The sequence below is a fragment of the Arachis ipaensis genome, chromosome B1, assembly GCF_059453495.1.
Source record: "Arachis ipaensis isolate K30076 ecotype BB chromosome B1, ASM5945349v1, whole genome shotgun sequence".
NCBI lineage: Eukaryota > Viridiplantae > Streptophyta > Magnoliopsida > Fabales > Fabaceae > Arachis > Arachis ipaensis.
This window is the reverse complement of record NC_142436.1, coordinates 123,214,335-123,231,714: the sequence shown is the minus strand read 5'-3', so window position 1 is coordinate 123,231,714 and position 17,380 is coordinate 123,214,335. Positions and strand designations below refer to the sequence as shown.

Sequence of the window (17,380 nt, the reverse complement as noted above, 5' to 3'; positions counted from 1 at the left end):
AGGAAGGGTCTTCCTAGAATGAGAGTGGCACTCTTGTGCTCCTCCATTTCCAGCACAACAAAGTCAGTGGGAAAGGCGAATGGCCCAACTCTGACAATCATGTCCTCAATCACGCCTGATGGGTATTTAGTGGAACCATCAGCAAGTTGGAGACATATCCGGGTTGGTTTAACTTCTTCAGTTAAGCCAAGCTTCCTGATAGTGGATGCAGGTATCAGGTTGATGCTTGCCCCAAGATCGCATAAAGCTGTCTTGGTGCAATCACCTTCTAATATGCATGGTATCAGAAAACTCCCAGGGTCTTTAAGCTTTTCAGGAAAGCTTTTCAGAATGACTGCACTGCATTCTTCAGTGAGGAGAACTCTTTCTGTTTCTCTCCACTCCTTTTTATGACTCAAGATCTCTTTCATGAACTTGGCATAAGAAGGTATTTGCTCAAGTGCCTCTGCAAATGGAATCTTTATTTCAAGAGTCCTTAGATAATCTGCAAAGCGAGCAAATTGCTTATCCTGCTCCTCTTTCCGGAGTTTTTGAGGATAAGGTATCTTGGCTTTATATTCCTCAACCTTAGTGGTTAAAGAAGCCTTTTTAGAGGGGTTGTTATCAGCACTTGTGTGTGTCTGATCCCTCACTGGCAATTGAGTGCCAGAGTCAGAAGCTGAAGTGACGTTAGACGCCAGCTCACTGTCTGTTCCTGGCGCCTGAACGCCAGAAATGTATCCATTTTGGGCGTTCAACGCTGGATTCTGCCCCATTTGGGCGTTCAACGCCAGATTCTTGCCCATTTCTGGCGTTGAACGCCAATCTTGCCTTGTTTCTGGCACTGAACGCCAGTTTTGGGCATGGTCTGGGCGTTCAGCGCCAGCCTTCCACCCATTTTCTGGCGTTTTAGTGCCAGAATTATTTTTCCCTGGGCTCTTACTGTCCTCAGGGGAATCTTTGGTGGGTCGCTCATTTCTTGAATTTTTGATGCCTTGAGGTGGGGTATTTAATGTTTTCCCACTTCTTAATTGAACTGCTTGGCATTCTTCTGCTATTTGCTTTGATAGCTGCTGCTTTGTTTGCTTAAACTGTTCGTCCATATGTATATTAGCTATCCTTGTCTCCTGTAACCTGTCTTTGAATTCAGCTAGCTGCTTTGTTAGAAAATCTAATTGCTGATTGAATTCAGCAGCTTGTTTTACAGTACTGAATTCAGCAGTTACTGTTTTAACCTCTTTATTCATGGAAGGGTTGCTGCTTAGATACAGATGCTGATTCCTGGAAACTGTATCAATGAGCTCTTGAGCCTCTTCAATTGTCTTTCTCATATGGATAGATCCACCAGCTGAGTAATCTAGAGACATCTGAGCTCCTTCTGCAAGCCCATAGTAGAAGATGTCTAACTGAACCCACTCTGAAAACATTTCAGAGGGGCATTTTCGTAGCATCTCTCTATATCTCTCCCAGGCATCATAAAGAGATTCATTATCTCCTTGTTTAAAGCCTTGGATGTCCAGCCTTAGCTGTGTCATCCTTTTTGGAGGGAAATATTGATTCAGGAATTTTTCTGTCAGCTGTTTCCATGTTCTTATGCTGGCCTTAGGTTGGTTATTTAACCACCTCTTAGCTTGATCTTTTACAGCAAATGGAAACAGTAATAGTCTGTAGACATCCTGATCTATTTCCTTATCATGTACTGTGTCAGCAATTTGTAAAAATTGTGCCAGAAACTCTGTAGGTTCTTCCTGTGGAAGACCGGAATACTGGCAACTTTGCTGCACCATGATAATGAGCTGAGGATTCAACTCAAAGCTACTGACTCCAATGGAGGGTATGCAGATGCTACTCCCATATGAAGCAGTAGAGGGGTTAGAATATGACCCCAGAGTCCTCCTGGACTGTTCATTTCCACTTATGTCCATGATGGATCTATGGATATAACTTGGACTGATTTACCTTTTTATTTATTTTATTTTATAAGAAGTAAATACTTAAATAAAATAAAATAACTAAAAAGAATTTGAATTTTGAAGTTAAATTTTTTTTTTAAAAAAAATAGAAATTAATTAGTTAATAAAAAAGAAATTTTTGAAAAAGAGGGAAGATATTTTCGAAATTTAGAGAGAGGGAGAGTTAGTTAGGTAGTTTTGAAAAAGTTAAGAAACAAACAAAAAGTTAGTTAGTTAGTTGAAACAAATTTTGAAAAGATAAGAAGTTAGGAAGTTAGAAGAGATATTTTGAAAAGATATTTTTTTTTTGAATTTAGTGAGGAGAGAGAAAAACAATAAGATAGTACAAGATTTAAAATTTTTAGATCTAATGCTCCTTGTTTTCGAAAAATTTGGAGGGAAAACACCAAGGAACACCAAACTTAAAAATTTTAAGATCAAGACACAAGGAAAACTCAAGAACACTTTGAAGACTCACAAGAACACAAGAACATGAAGAAAGAACACCAAACTTAAAATTTTTAGAAAACCAAACCAAAATTTTCGAAAACCAAAGGGAAATCAACAAGAAAACACCAAACTTTAAGTTTGGCACAAAATTTAATAGAGAAAATATTATTTATGAAAAAGAAGGTTTTGAAAAGAATATAAAAGACTCTAACCCAATTACCAAGAACACAGATTAACGCTCTAGCCAAATGAGTTATGGGACTTTCAAAAATTTTAAGAAAGATTATTTTTGAAAACACCAAACTTAAAGTTTGGCACAGGATTTAATAGAAAAATTATTTTTGAAAAAGGTTTTAAAAATATGATAGCCAATTATCATGAACATAAACACCACGTTCTAAATAACTGGGCTATAAGTTTAAAGTATTTTAACAAGGGATAAATAATAAAAGACTCTAAACCAAAAAAAAGAAAGATTTTTCCTAATCTAAGCAACAAAATAATCCGTCAGTTGTTCAAACGCGAACAATCCCCGGCAACGGCGCCAAAAACTTGGTGCACGAATTGTGAATCACACTTTTCACAACGCGTACCACTAACCAGCAAGTGCACTGGGTCGTCCAAGTAATACCTCACGTGAGTAAGGGTCGAATCCCACGGAGATTGTTGGTTTGAAGCAATCTATGGTTATCTTGTAAATCTTAGTCAGGAAGTCAATTATGTTTATCAGTTGAATTGCGAATAACCAAGAGAGCATAAATTAAAGGTTACTTGTTGTGCAGTAATGGAGAATATGTTGGAGTTTTGGCGATGCTTTGTCTTCTGAATCTCTGCTTTCCTCTGTCTTCTGATTCACGCACGCACGTCCTCCTATGGCAAGCTGTGTGTTGGTGGATCACCGTTGTCAATGGCTACCTTCCATCCTTCCAGTGAAAACTACGCTCACGCACTCTGTCATAGCACGGCTAATCACCGGTTGGTTCTCGATCTGGTTGGAATAGGATTTACTATCCTTTTGCGTCTGTCACTAACGCCCAGCCTTCAGGAGTTTGAAGTTCGTCACAGTCATTCAATCATTGAATCCTACTCAGAATACCACAGACAAGGTTTAGACTTTCCGGATTCTCATGAATGCCGCCATCAGTTCTAGCTTATACCACGGAGATTCTGATTAAGGAATCTAAGAGATCCTCATTCAATCGTATATAGAACGGAGGTGGTTGTCAGGCACACGTTCATGATTTGAGGAAGGTGATGAGTGTCACAGCTCATCACCCCCATCACAGTTAAGCGCGAATGAACATCTTAGATAGGAACAAGCGTGTTTGAATGGAAAATAGAAATACTTGCATTAATTCATCGAGACACAGCAGAGCTCCTCACCCCCAACAATGGGGTTTAGAGACTCATGCCGTCAGAGAATACAAAGTTTAGATCTGAAATGTCATGAGATACAAAATAAGTCTCTAAAAGTTGTTTAAATACTAAACTAGTAGCCTAGGTTTACAAAAATTGGATAAACTATGATGGATGATGCAGAGATCCACTTCTGGGGCCCACTTGGTGTGTGCTGGGGCTGAGACTTAAGCAATTCACGTGCAGAGGCCATTTATGGAGTTGAACGCCAGTTTTTATGCCAGTTTGGGCGTTCAACTCCAGTTCTTGATCCTTTTCTGGCGCTGGACGCCAGAATTGGGCAGAGAACTGGCGTTGAACGCCAGTTTACGTCGTCTATTCTTGTGCAAAGTATGGACTATTATATATTGCTAGAAAGCCCTGGATGTCTACTTTCCAACGCAATTGGAAGCACGCCATTTCGAGTTCTGTAGCTCTAGAAAATCCACTTTGAGTGCAGGGAGGTCAGAATCCAACAGCATCAGCAGTCCTTTTTCAGCCTGAATCGGATTTTTGCTCAGCTCCTTCAATTTCAGCCAGAAAAATACCTGAAATTACAGAAAAACACACAACTCATAGTAAAGTCCAGAAATATGAATTTTTCCTAAAAACTAATAGAAATAGACTAAAAACTAACTAAAACATACTCAAAACTATATGAAATTATCCCCAAAAAGCGTATAAAATATCCGCTCATCAAGAACTAAAGAACCGGGAGGGAGAGATTCCAAGTGATAATGAATGCCAAAGAGAGGATAATAGCTTAAATACATGGTAGCTACAACATGTAGGTAAGACATTAATGAAGATCAGGTAGGCAATTCATAATAATTAGATGCAGGAGGGTAAAAACATGCAAGCAACAGGCATGAGAAGCATAACTCAAGCATCAAGTAATAAATGTGCCAAATTGAAGAGCACTTGGAATGATGACAATTGTGAATGATAATCCCAAATACATATGGATTGCAATGTGAGAATAAGAATGAAAAGAATGAATCCAAATGTATATGAGAGCCAAACTTAAATGTTAATTGTCAAATCACTCCTCATAATATCCACAGGCTCAAGTAAAATAAGGTACTATCCAAACAAAACTTCAACACCAACATAAAAATGCATGAAAAAGAAACCATAAATAACTAAGGTAACATGAAATTGGAAAGAAAGAAAAATAAATAAATGCAATAATGGAAAGAATGGAGAGAGAGTAGATGGGGGGAAGGAAAGAAGGGGAAAGGAGAGAGGAAAGAAGAAAGGAAGGATAAACGGGACGCGACGCGTAAGCCTGCATCACGCGTACGTGTGAAAACTGAGTTGGCCATTCGACGCGTAAGCGTCGCCCACGCGTACGCGTGGGTGGTCTGGAAGCAAAAGGACGCACATGCGTATGCGTGCATTGTGAGAGGGGAGAGGACGCGGAAGCGCACAGTACGCGGACGCGTGCGTCAAGTTGTGCCGTAGGCGCGAGTCCAGCCCCGCGCTCGCACAACTCTCGGGTAAAATATGGTTTTACACCGATTTCCCCAACCACGCGGACGCGCCTTAGGCGCGGACGCGTGGGTCTCCAAGAGTGGGAACGGCGTGCACGCGTATAGTACGCGTGCGCGTGGGCTGGATGGTGCCTAAGGCACGTTTCTCACCCAGCTCCCACGCCACTCTCTGTTCAATCTAACCTATTTCGTATCCACAAAGGACGCGGACGCGCACCAGGCACTGGCGCATCGATCCCCTTCTTTTTTTTTGTGCAGAATGCAGGTGATGATGCAGAATGTATGTGGAACACTGAGAAAAGTAAAGCAAAATAAAACTAAGAAAGAAAAGGAACGATCATACCATGGTGGGTTGTCTCCCACCTAACACTTTTAGTTATTGTCCTTAAGTTGGACATTTGGTGAGCTCTTTGTTAGGGCGGCTTATGCTTGAACTCATCTAGGAATCTCCACCAATGTTTGCAATTCCAGTAGCCTCCGGGATCCCAAACTAGGCACATAAAGCCTTCAAGCAAATCAAAGCAAGTGACATGGCCCCAAGAGTGTTGATTGTTGGAATGAATTCTGGGGTCCCAAACCTTGCTTTTGCACCCGTCTTCTTGTTGATCATCATTTTCCAACCGGGTGGTATGCAATCTGAATTCTCACTGAAGCGCCCAAACAATCTCCTAGACCCAGTCAATTGAGAATCATACCAACCCTTGCAACTAGGCTTTAAGCTTCCAACCATAACGAACCTAGGATGCTGTTGCCTACCGCTAACCATCTCCCCTTTACTCTTAAGACCGCATATAGCTCTAAGTTGCCCATCCGTCTCAAGCAAAGCATATTCAAGTGGGCTAATTAAGCTTAGAGATAAAATATTTACCCACTTGAATGAAGGAATGGATGGTAATGGCTTTGGGAGAGAGGTCTCCAACAACTTTGGCAAGGTGATTTTCAGCGCCATTCCTTTGAGCTCTTCCTTGACAACGTCCACCTCTTTGCAAGCTTCTTCAATTTCAGCCTCTTCCTCTTGGTAGCTATCTTCCAATTCAATCTCTTCTTCATTGCCTACCAAAGGCATGGGAGGCTGTACTTCTGCTTCTTTAGTCTCCATCTCTTGATCAACCTCTACAAAGTCTTCAACCATTGTATGCCTTGGAGGTTGTACACCCTCCTCAACATCAACATCTAACACCTTGGAAGGAGGCTCTATGACTGGACTTTCCCATGGAGGTTCCGCATCTCCCAAGTCTTCAACCACTTCCTCTTCTGTGATAATTTCGGCTTTCTCCACTTGCTCTAGTACAAAATCATACTCCTCCTTGATGTCTTTCCCTTCATGACAACTTTCCTCAAGGGTCTCTACTACCTTCACCTTTAGGGCCTCCTCTAACTTCTTATGAAGTATGAATTCGAGAAGACGATCCATTCTCTCTTGTTCCATGTCAATAGCATAATTGGGATCATATTGCTTTTAGATTGATGGATGTGGGTGCTCTTCCATGGAGGGTGGTGATGGGATGGAAAGATCATTATGTGGTTGAAAAGGAGGTGCACTAGAGCTTGAGGGTTGATTGTTGGGGGGTATTCAATGATCCAATCTGTGAGGAGAGAGCTTGTAAAGTAGAGGTCAGACCGTTTAAGGTAGAGTTAAGTGTGTTCTCCATGGTCTTTTGTCTTTGGTGAAGGACACTAAGAGTGTTGTTATCTAATGGAGGTTGGGTTAGATAGGAGAGTTCATTTGTTGGGAGAAAGAGCTCATAATACGGAGGTGGTTCTTCTTGATAAGGATATGGAGATGGTGTATATTGAGGTGGTGGTTCTAAGTATGGCTCATAAGGCTCTTGGTATGGTGGGTATGGATTAGGGTCAGATGGAGGTGAATGGTGAAAAGGGGCTTGTGAGTATGGTGGTTCAGAGTTATATTGAGGAGGTGGTTCATAAGTATATGGTGGAGCTTGTTGGTAACTACAAGGAGGTCCACCATATTCATCATCCTGGTACGCACCCTGGAATGGCTCTTGACCATAGTAATTTGGTGGAGGTTGGTTGTCACGAAAGGGTCCACCATAACTATTGTCTTGGTATGCATCATAGAATGGTTGTTGGTTATAGCGCATTGGAAGGGGTTGTTGCCAAGAGGGTTGATCAAATCCTTGTGGCTCCTCCCATCTTTGATTGTTCCAACCTTGATACATGTTCTCATTATAGCGTCCATTCCCTGCAACATAATTGGAACCAAACTCATAGCGGCAGGGGTGAGAATTCATAGTAGCTAATAAAAATGAAAAACAAAAAGCAAATAAACAAGCAAAAGCAAATATTTACAATAACCAATAATAAGGCACACGTTTACAATTTCCCGACAACGGCGCCATTTTGACGAACGGATTTTTGCTAGTAAAGAATTCACAAATAAATTCTCGTTGCAAGTATATTTTCTAAACCAGCAAAGAATCCTTGCATACAAAAGTTTGGTTGTCACAAGTAACAAAACCCCTAAAAAGTAATAAACGAAGTATTTAAACCTCGGGTCGTCTCTCAAGGAATTGCAGGGAGGTGTGATTTATTATTGGTTATAGAAAGATATCCTTTTGGGTTTTTGAATAAGGAACAAGAAAAGTAAATTGCAAGAAAGTAAATTAATAACTAGAAAAGCTCTTGGCAAGGTATGAGAACTGGACGTCCTATCCTAGTTATCCTTATCAATTGTGATGAAAATTGTTCGTTGCTCTCACTTGGTTAACCTCTAACTATGAAGGTAAGTCAAATGGATAAATCAATATGAATCCTCAAGTCCTAGTCAACTCCTAAGGAAAGACTAGAGTTAGTGGAATTCAAGTCAATTAGCAACTTTCAATTCTCAATCAACAAGGGAGTCTGATAACTCAAGAGTCTCCAATTACTCTACCAAAGCCAAGAATCATAAAAAGCTAAATTAAAATCATAAATATGAAATACTTCAAATTACATTAAATAAAGAAATCAAATCTAACATTAAGAGTTCATAAACTAAGTTGGGAAAATCAATAAACTAGAATGCTAGAATAAATAAAAGTAGAAGAAAAACGGAATTGAAGGAACATTGAACCTAGAATTGAGAAGAAATAAACCTAAAACTGAGAGAAATCTCTCTCTCTAGAAACTACATCTAAAACCTAAATTATGTGAATGTAAGTTGTATCGATGAATCCTCCACTCTGAAGCCTCTAATCTGTGTTTTCTGGGCAAAAAATTAGGTCAAAAATAGCCCAGAAATCACCCTCAGCATTTTCTGATACGTCTAGGACATGGCTCTGTTACGCGTACGCGTCACCTAACAGCATAGCAACTATGACAAATTATATATCATTTCGAAGTCCCGGATGTTAGCTTTCCAACGCAACTGGAACCGCCTCATTTGGTCCTCTGTAGCTCAAGTTATGGTCAGTTAAGTACGAAGAGGTCAGGCTAGACAGCTTAGCAATTCCTTCAATTTCTTGTATTCCTTCCACTTTTGCATGCTTCCTTTCCATCCTCTAAGCCATTTCTGCCCTGTAAATCCTGAAAACACTTAACACACATATCAAGGCATTGAATAGTTATAACAGAGGATTAATATTAGCAAATTTAGGGACAAAGAAGCATGTTTTCAATCATAGCACAAAATTAGGAAGGAAAATGTAAAACTATACAATTAGTATGAATAAGTGTGCAAAGACTTGATAAAAACTACTCAATTGAGCACAAGATAACCCATAAAATAGTGGTTTATCACAACCATCATGAGATTTAGAAGAATATTCTGGAAGAACATACGGGAGTTTACAAGGAGGTGCTAAAGCTATACATTAGCAAAAAAGAACCACGTCATCTTTTCGATGACGAAATTGGATGGAAGGGCCAACTTAATGGAAGGGCCAACTTAAGCCACGCTGTCAGGATACAATTTGAGTCAATTGAAAATTAGAAGACCAAATTGATTTGAGAGTCAAATTTTAAGGACTATTTTGAGTATTAACTCGCCAAATTAAATACAAAAAATATTAAAAAAGAATACTGAAAAATTATGACAAAAAAAACACTAAATTTTAACACATAAATTTAAATTTTTTTAAAAAAATATAGTGAAAAAGTATTAAAAGATGATTTTAAATTATATAAATTTATATTTTTTTAATATATTTTTTCATCTAAACGTAATTTTCAATAATATAATTCAAATAATATTTATTTCATTATAATTTATTTTAATATAAAAGTATCAAAAATAAATTCTATTAATATCAACTCACCTTTTATTAAAATTAAATTTATAAACATTAATTTAATGTAAATTTTTGCTTACAAACTTTAATCCAAAAAACATACTAAGTAGTGGATATAAACTAGTATTGGTTGTGTGAACTTATTATTGTTACTTATTTATTTACATAACCCTCATTATGGACATTTTGACATTCTAACCAAAAAATAAATAAAATCTTTGATTAATCTACACGGCAAAAAAGGGACACGCATTCCCCTAATCTCTCTCTGCGTCAAGTGTTGGAGCTCACAGTTCGAACTTCGAAGCCTGTGAGTCCGTCTTGTTCCTCAACGGCATGAACTAACAGCTCCCACCCTCTCTCATTTCGGGTAATTTCTATTCATATTTAGTTTTCATTACTGCTCCAATCTGAAATTATTATTATTTTTCTAACCACTTTCATTTCCGGGTTTCAATTTTGCGTATGTTTACTTGGACATATTCGTATCCTGTTAAGATGTGCTGAGTTGACTTGTTTCTCTACCAAATTTTGATCCTTTTTGTGGGATTTTTTTTGGCTTCCTTTAATTCTGAAGCAGCATTTTATACAATGTAAGCCTTAAGAGGGGAATAGAGATTTGCAACAACTATGTAACAAACTTTTTGTTGTGATATTGGTTTGCTTCTTTTCTGTTTGTTGATTTGTTTGTGAATGCAACAGATATTTTCTAATTTGTCTTTGTTGTAAGGCGGGTTAGGTTGCAAATGAATTTCTAGTGGGTTGAAACTATGACCATTCAATGAGATCATAACAAAAAGGGAATAATGGAGAAAATGTTGAAACCTTTGACTTAAATTTGACATAGATTGAGGACTAGATCTGCAAATGAGCAATAGAGAGTGAGTTTTTGGGTAGATGGGGTGATGATACTTCGGATTGGTTTCATTTTGTCAAGGTTGGCCGCTTGGAGCATTCGATCATGCATCATATTGGAGAGAGCATGACATCGAGAGAGGCTGTGGATAATGAACAGGAAATCTTGCTTAAGAACGAAAATAGCGGAACAGATGACGAACCTAAGATTAACTATAGAGGGTGGAAGGTCATGCCCTTCATAATAGGTGAGTGAGATTGCAAGTGGAATCTTTTTGTGTTCTTAAATGCTTCCATGATACTTTGTTCTGTCCGGATTAGTTTTTTTTTCTCTTGAATTACTTGTTTGTGTAACTGACAGGGAATGAGATTTTTGAGAAGCTAGGAGCTATTGGTACATTGTCCAATCTCTTGGTCTATCTCACTACAGTATTCAATTTAGAAAACATCACAGCTACAAATATTATCAACATCTTCAATGGCAGCACCAACTTTGCTACGATAATAGGAGCTTTCTGCTCTGACACCTATTTTGGCCGTTACAAGACTCTAGGATTCTGCACGGTGGCTTCATTTCTGGTATATTATTTTGCCTCTTGCCTTAACCATTATGTTCCATTCCATTTGTTTATCAGCAACAGAATACACTTAGGGATATCAGAATTCGGAAAAAATCAATGATATTGAGAAACATCCGAGATCATCACCGCAGTGATTCCATTTTACTAAGAAAATAAACTTATCAATTTGTGCAACTAATTCCTAGATTCCCCTGGGTAATACAGGGTTTATTAGTAATACAACTGACAGCAGCAATTGAGAAGCTGCATCCACCTCATTGCGAAGAGAACACCACATGCAAAGGCCCAACAGAGGGGCAAATGACATTTCTAAAGACTGGTCTTGGATTATTGTTGATAGGAGCTGCGGGGATAAGACCATGTAACTTGGCGTTTGGGGCTGATCAGTTTAATCCTAATACAGATTCTGGGAAAAAAGGAATCAATAGCTTCTTCAATTGGTACTTTTTCACTTTTACCATTGCTCAAATGATATCCTTAACAATCATTGTCTATATACAATCAAATGTTAGCTGGGCAGTGGGTCTGGGAATTCCTGCTGCGTTGATGTTGTTATCTTCTGTAATCTTCTTTTTGGGTTCGAATATGTATGTAAAAGTTAAACCAAGTGGAAGTCCTCTGACTAGTATAGTGCAAGTTATAGTGGTTGCAGCTAAGAAAAGGAAGCTGAAGCTATCAGAATATCTATATCCTTCCCTCTTCAACTACTTGCCTCCAAAATCAGTGAATTCTAAACTTCCCTATACATATCAATTCAGGTAAATGGCACAAAGAATTCCTACCATGATTAACAAATATGATTGATGGTTTTGACGTGTTCACTGGGTGGCGTACATTAACAGGTTCCTCGACAAAGCAGCAATTATGACTCCTCAAGATCAACTAAATCCCAATGGATCTGCTGCTGATCCCTGGAGTCTTTGCAGTATGCAGCAAGTGGAGGAGGTCAAATGCTTGTTGAGAGTGTTACCAATCTGGGTTTCATCAATTTTATACTTTGTTGTTATTGTCCAACAGCACACTGTTGTAGTGTTCCAAGCCCTTATATCCGACAGGCGTATTGGGAGTAGCAATTTCATGATCCCGGCTGCATCCTACTATGTCTTCCTGATGATTACCGTGGCAATATGGTTACCTCTCTATGACAGAAAAGTCATGCCTTTGTTTCAGAAGCTCACCCGAAGAGACAGTGGCATCACACTCCTCCAGAGGATGGGCACTGGCATTTTTTTCTCGATAATCAGCATGCTAGTGTCTGCAAAGGTTGAACGGCACCGGAGAAATCTGGCTCTGACCGAACCACTTGGAATTGAAACGAGAAAAGGTGTGATTTCATCAATGTCAGGTATGTGGCTGATTCCTCAGCTGGCATTGGCTGGTTTAGCCGAGGCATTTATGTCCGTTGCACAAGTCGAATTTTACTACAAACAGTTTCCTGAAAATATGAGAAGCATGGCAGGCTCTCTTTACTACTGCGGCCATGCAGGGTCAAGTTATTTGAGTACTTTGCTGATTTCGACCGTCCACCAAATCACCGCAAGATCTGCAACCGGGAATTGGCTGCCGGAGGATCTGAACAAGGGGAGGTTGGATAACTTCTATTGCATCATTGCTGCTATAGAAGTTGTTAATTTGGGCTACTTTCTGATATGTTCACAGTGGTATCGGTACAAAGGGACGGACAGCAGCTCCACCGAGCTTGAAAAATTGACACAACAATCTGAAAGAACTGCAAATGGTGTTTAATGGTTTGAGTTTATTACAGCTCTTTTGTAGTCATAGGTCTATAACTACACTCACCCTTCATTGAACCATGACCCTAACATGAAATCTCACTTCATCATGTGGAGCCATTACACTTGTAGAGATCAAAATCAAATAGATTATTGCATCGAAAACAATGTTCTTCCCCTTCAATTATATAGTTTTCAGAGATATGTTATATGTAGGTTAGGTAAACGGGTGAATGTACTAATTTTTTTTGTTTTTTGAAGTGCTGGGTTCATTCCTTGAGATGTTTGTCTTGAAACACTCATAATGGAAGAGAAAGTAAAGTTACAGCTTAACATTATGTTTTGGCATTAATATTTTCTTAGTTTGCTTGCTGCATATGAAAACAACAATGATAACTGTTTAATATTTTTTATATTTTTTTTCACAACAGTACTTTTCTCATTATTATTATTATTATTATTATTATTATTATTATTATTATTTGTTAATAATCACGAATTGGAATTACAAAAGTAAAAGAAAAATATAGTTTTTTTTTGGGTGAATAATGTATTAAAATAAGTTTTTGGATAAAATTTTATAATTACTTAATAGCAAATAAATTATATTTATTATAATTGAAATTTTATGAAAAGAGTAGTGATAGAGCTTCTTAATAGCATGTCTACTAAGTAATAATACTCTTAATAGTTAAATAAATACAATAATTTTAACAATTAATATATTAAAAATATAAAAGATTAATTTTCTTATTTAGAAATTAAGGCATTGTTTGGATGCAAGATGAAAAATGAGAGAAATGAAAAATGAGAGAAAAGAAAATAGGAGAAAAGAAAATAAGAGAAAAGAAAATGAAAGAAAAAGTGGATTTTTTTTGTATTGTTTGGATGAAGAGAAAATAGATAAAAAGAAAATAAGAGAAAATTTTTCTTTTATTTGGATGGAAGAAAAAATAAGAAGAGAAAAAGTTATACTAGAGTAAAATTACATTATACTCTTACTTATATTATATATAAATTATAATTTATTAATGTATTCAAGTCATATTTCTAATAAAAAAAGTAATCCAAATTATATTTTAAGATTTTAACATATTATCTTTGTTAACAATAATATTTGTTTGAAGTTATTGTTTTTTATTGTCTTTTAAATGTAATAAACAAAAAGATGTATCATTATTTCTTAAACATATACAAATAAATAATTTCATAAAAGAATAATAAAAATTACTCATAGGCTACATCATTAATCTCTTTAATCATATTTGAGAAAAATTTTCACTAATCCTCTTTACAAAATAAAATATTAACATAAGAAGTGGCTAGCATTTCTTTTTTGATACATGCGACAAAAAGCCATATACAATTTTTATAAACATATAACAAAATATCAAAAGAGTAACAATGACCAGGACTCCAGGAGAATAATATTTTGTCACCACACACCAGTTTTAAAAAGGGTAATTCTTCATAGTTAGAGTCATCAGCATACGCCTACTTTCAAAAAATCAATTCTACATATAGCTGGAACCATCTATATATACACATCTACTTCAAAAAAGAAGTTTTTTTCCTAGTTAAAGATATTAACACATAATCCATTTCTGCTTGTACTAAGCAGTATACTCGTCGTCCCCAAATATTTTCAAGTATTATGATTCCTGCACAAGCATATACAATAAATATAAATTAATACAAAGATCAGAGTTGATCATAATAAACTATTTTGTCGATATTTTTCTATTTAAACAACCAATCAATCTCAAACTATCAACAAAAAGTGACTTGCAACCATGTGTTAACATAAATAAAACAAAGAATGACATGTTGTTCAAATGCATGAAGATATACTCATACTTTATGGGAATAAAAAAACACATAATCAATTGTTAAAAATAGTAACTTCAAATTAACCAGAAATTAAGTGTGTATAAAAACTATACCTGTAATGGTGAATATTTTTTGAAAGTACCATATCTCCTAAGCAAACACCAAAAGCAGTCATGAAATAAAAAAGAGCATTCAGTTGCATTTCAGGTAGGATACCAAAAAGTTGGCGCTTTTTTTTGCTCATTTTCACATAAAAACTGATAACATTACATCTTATATGAACCAACCAAACCCAATTCAGTCAACAAATACATCTGATTTGTTGTAAAGGCGAGGCCTATTTTGTTGCATAATAGCTAACCCTTTTTTCAACAATTGCAACTTGTCTTTTAATTAATGAGACTTGTTTTTCGGCAACCAAAACTTGCCTCTCAGCCACAGAAGCTTGTCTCTCAGCTGATTCAACCTACCTCTGAGCCACGTCATGTAGCTTGCTAGAAAGAAAATTACCCTTTTTTTATAGCATCGGCCATGGTAGTAATTTCCAACGCAACTTTCTCATGTTGTGCCTCCAAAAAGTCATTCATAAGAGACTTACGCTTTGTACCTCTTGAAGTTGAAGTCCCTCCTAATTGATTCGGTTGACTATGAGGTGCACTTGGTGAATCTAAATTAGCAAAAAATATAAGGGTATCATGTCCCATGTTAACATCTATGTCAGAAATGTTTTCAAATAAGTCATTCAAGTCAATGGGATCTTTATCAAGTTGTTGAATTCTTTCTTGTGAAGTAGCGACCCTTTTACCAGTAGCTCTATCAACTCCGAACAACTCCTTTAAAATATCATAATGCTTATTTCGCAATTTTTTCATTTTTTTGCATGTGGTTTCTCTTACATGAAAATATGCTGAAATTATTTTGTGACTAACTGCATCAATAGTATAAATAAGAAAAGCAAAGTTTAATATACCTTAATAAAAAGTCTTGCTAGACTTCCTCTTCAACTTCAAACTTTCTAGTAATAGGTTTTTACGCAAATCCATTTAAGTGATGAAATAAGTCATATGTCTCGGCAAAATAATCTTTCAATGTCTTCATTCTATTCTTGATGTGGCTCTTTGTTATGTGCGGGACTATTGCTATGCTCAAAGTCTTCACAAGATTGGCATATGCTTAAGTTGTCCACGAGCCATCGTGTCTATACCTTTTAATGCTTTCTCTGCTAACGCATTCAGCAAAACTTCATCCATATTATCAGACCATCTTAAATTGTCTTTAGAAGGTTGATTAACTTCTGTTGTTTTATTTCCTTTATTCGACATTATTTAACTTGTAACAATCCTTTAAAAAATCCAATCAACAATTCTGAGTGTAAACTACACATGTATATACATATTCATATATGTTGAAATATGTAATCACTCGTAATGTTCGATACACATTCCACATTTCAGCTGCAATATTATCTCGTAACAATGTTGCATGTCTATATTCCTCATCACGTGGTTAATTTAATTATGATCTATCTATGTTGCATTCTTGTAGCAATTCTCGATCAACCGCATCAATTATAGACTGATCAACATCGACACCCATCAAAAAGTTATGCAGTATACAACATGCCAAAAAATTGTCTCTCATAGTTTCAAATGAATAATAAGGTTCAATGTCGCCAGTTATAATTGGGAATATTTTCTTTAGAACTCCGAAACATCTTTCAATGACATTTCTTAATGAAGAATTCCCGTGGTTGAATAATTCTTTAGAATTTTATGGCTCACACACTGAATACTCTTTCAAGTGATACCGAACACCTTTATATGGTGTAAATATCCCAGACTTTAGCATAAATTCACATCGCCTAGATAAAATTTTTCTACAACAGTTGCATACGCATATTAAATTATAACATACTGTGACTATGAATTTAACTTTATGTAGACGATTTCATAAATTACACTATCACAGACCTTTAGGAATTCGAAGTGAATATTCCTTACTTAAAGCATGTTTCAAAATTCTTGAGTCAAAGGCGGTTCCTTCCCAACCAAACAACACATAAGTGAATTTCATATCAAACCCACAGGTGGCTAAAATACTTTGTGTGGGGTGATCTTTTCTTCCAAAAAAACGAAGGGCTTCTACCTTTGGTACCTTCACATGACTATGAGTTCCATCTATGGCTCCAATGCAGTCCTTTTTTAGAAGATAAATTGACATATTAACATAACACTTTTATAATTATTTCATTGACAATTACATAAATGTCACTAAGTTAAAAGAGTTAGTACCTTAAAAAAGAGATAGAATCGACTATTATTAAGTATTTCTTGAGGAACATTCTCACTAGATAGTTGATTGAAGAACTCTCCCTCTAAGGATAGAATAGAATGTAGGACATTGTGAAAATGACGACTAACTGTCTTCCCAGAGTGGTGGAAGAAGAAAGACATGGTTTTAGTTTTAACATTATGTCCTATAATATGTAGGAATTTTGCGACTTGCACTTCAACCGTAGAGCGAGTTGAATCTTTTACTCTACCAGTTCCTCTTAACTTTTTACATAACTGTCTAAATGCTTCAGGACCCATACATAGACATCTCGGCATTTTTTAGACTTCAGTAACCGTGTCATTAACTGAGTACGCCTAATTTCTCTTTCCAAGTTGTCGTCATTAATTTGCCTAGGCCTATATTGTGATAATAATTTTGAAAAATACAACACATGAACTAAACCCATGAAAGAGATGTAACACATATATTTTGTCTCTATCCTAACTCTTCCCTTACACTAATCAAGATTTGTATTGGTTCAGGATGATATAGGTCAATAGTAGTGATTTGATGTACTTGAAATTTTGAGTTATGTATGACATTCGT

General features: G+C 36.6%; 2 protein-coding genes across 2 annotated transcripts; one reads left to right on the top strand and one right to left on the bottom strand.

Moving 5' to 3' along the window:
• Nucleotides 1–9,689: 9,689 nt before the first annotated feature.
• LOC107633654 (protein NRT1/ PTR FAMILY 2.11) lies at nucleotides 9,690–13,008 on the top strand. Its single transcript, XM_088501677.1, has 5 exons — nucleotides 9,690–9,871; nucleotides 10,439–10,604; nucleotides 10,718–10,935; nucleotides 11,142–11,695; nucleotides 11,780–13,008. Exons 2-5 carry the CDS (start codon nucleotides 10,463–10,465, stop codon nucleotides 12,681–12,683), a joined length of 1,818 nt encoding a protein of 605 aa, XP_088357803.1. The 5' UTR covers nucleotides 9,690–9,871; nucleotides 10,439–10,462; the 3' UTR covers nucleotides 12,684–13,008.
• Nucleotides 13,009–16,015: 3,007 nt separating this feature from the next.
• LOC148578215 (uncharacterized) lies at nucleotides 16,016–17,109 on the bottom strand. Its single transcript, XM_088502984.1, has 3 exons — nucleotides 16,792–17,109; nucleotides 16,646–16,696; nucleotides 16,016–16,075 (listed from the first exon to the last, which is right to left on the bottom strand). The coding sequence occupies exons 1-3, from the start codon at nucleotides 17,107–17,109 to the stop codon at nucleotides 16,016–16,018; spliced, it is 429 nt and encodes a 142-aa protein (XP_088359110.1).
• Nucleotides 17,110–17,380: the final 271 nt, after the last annotated feature.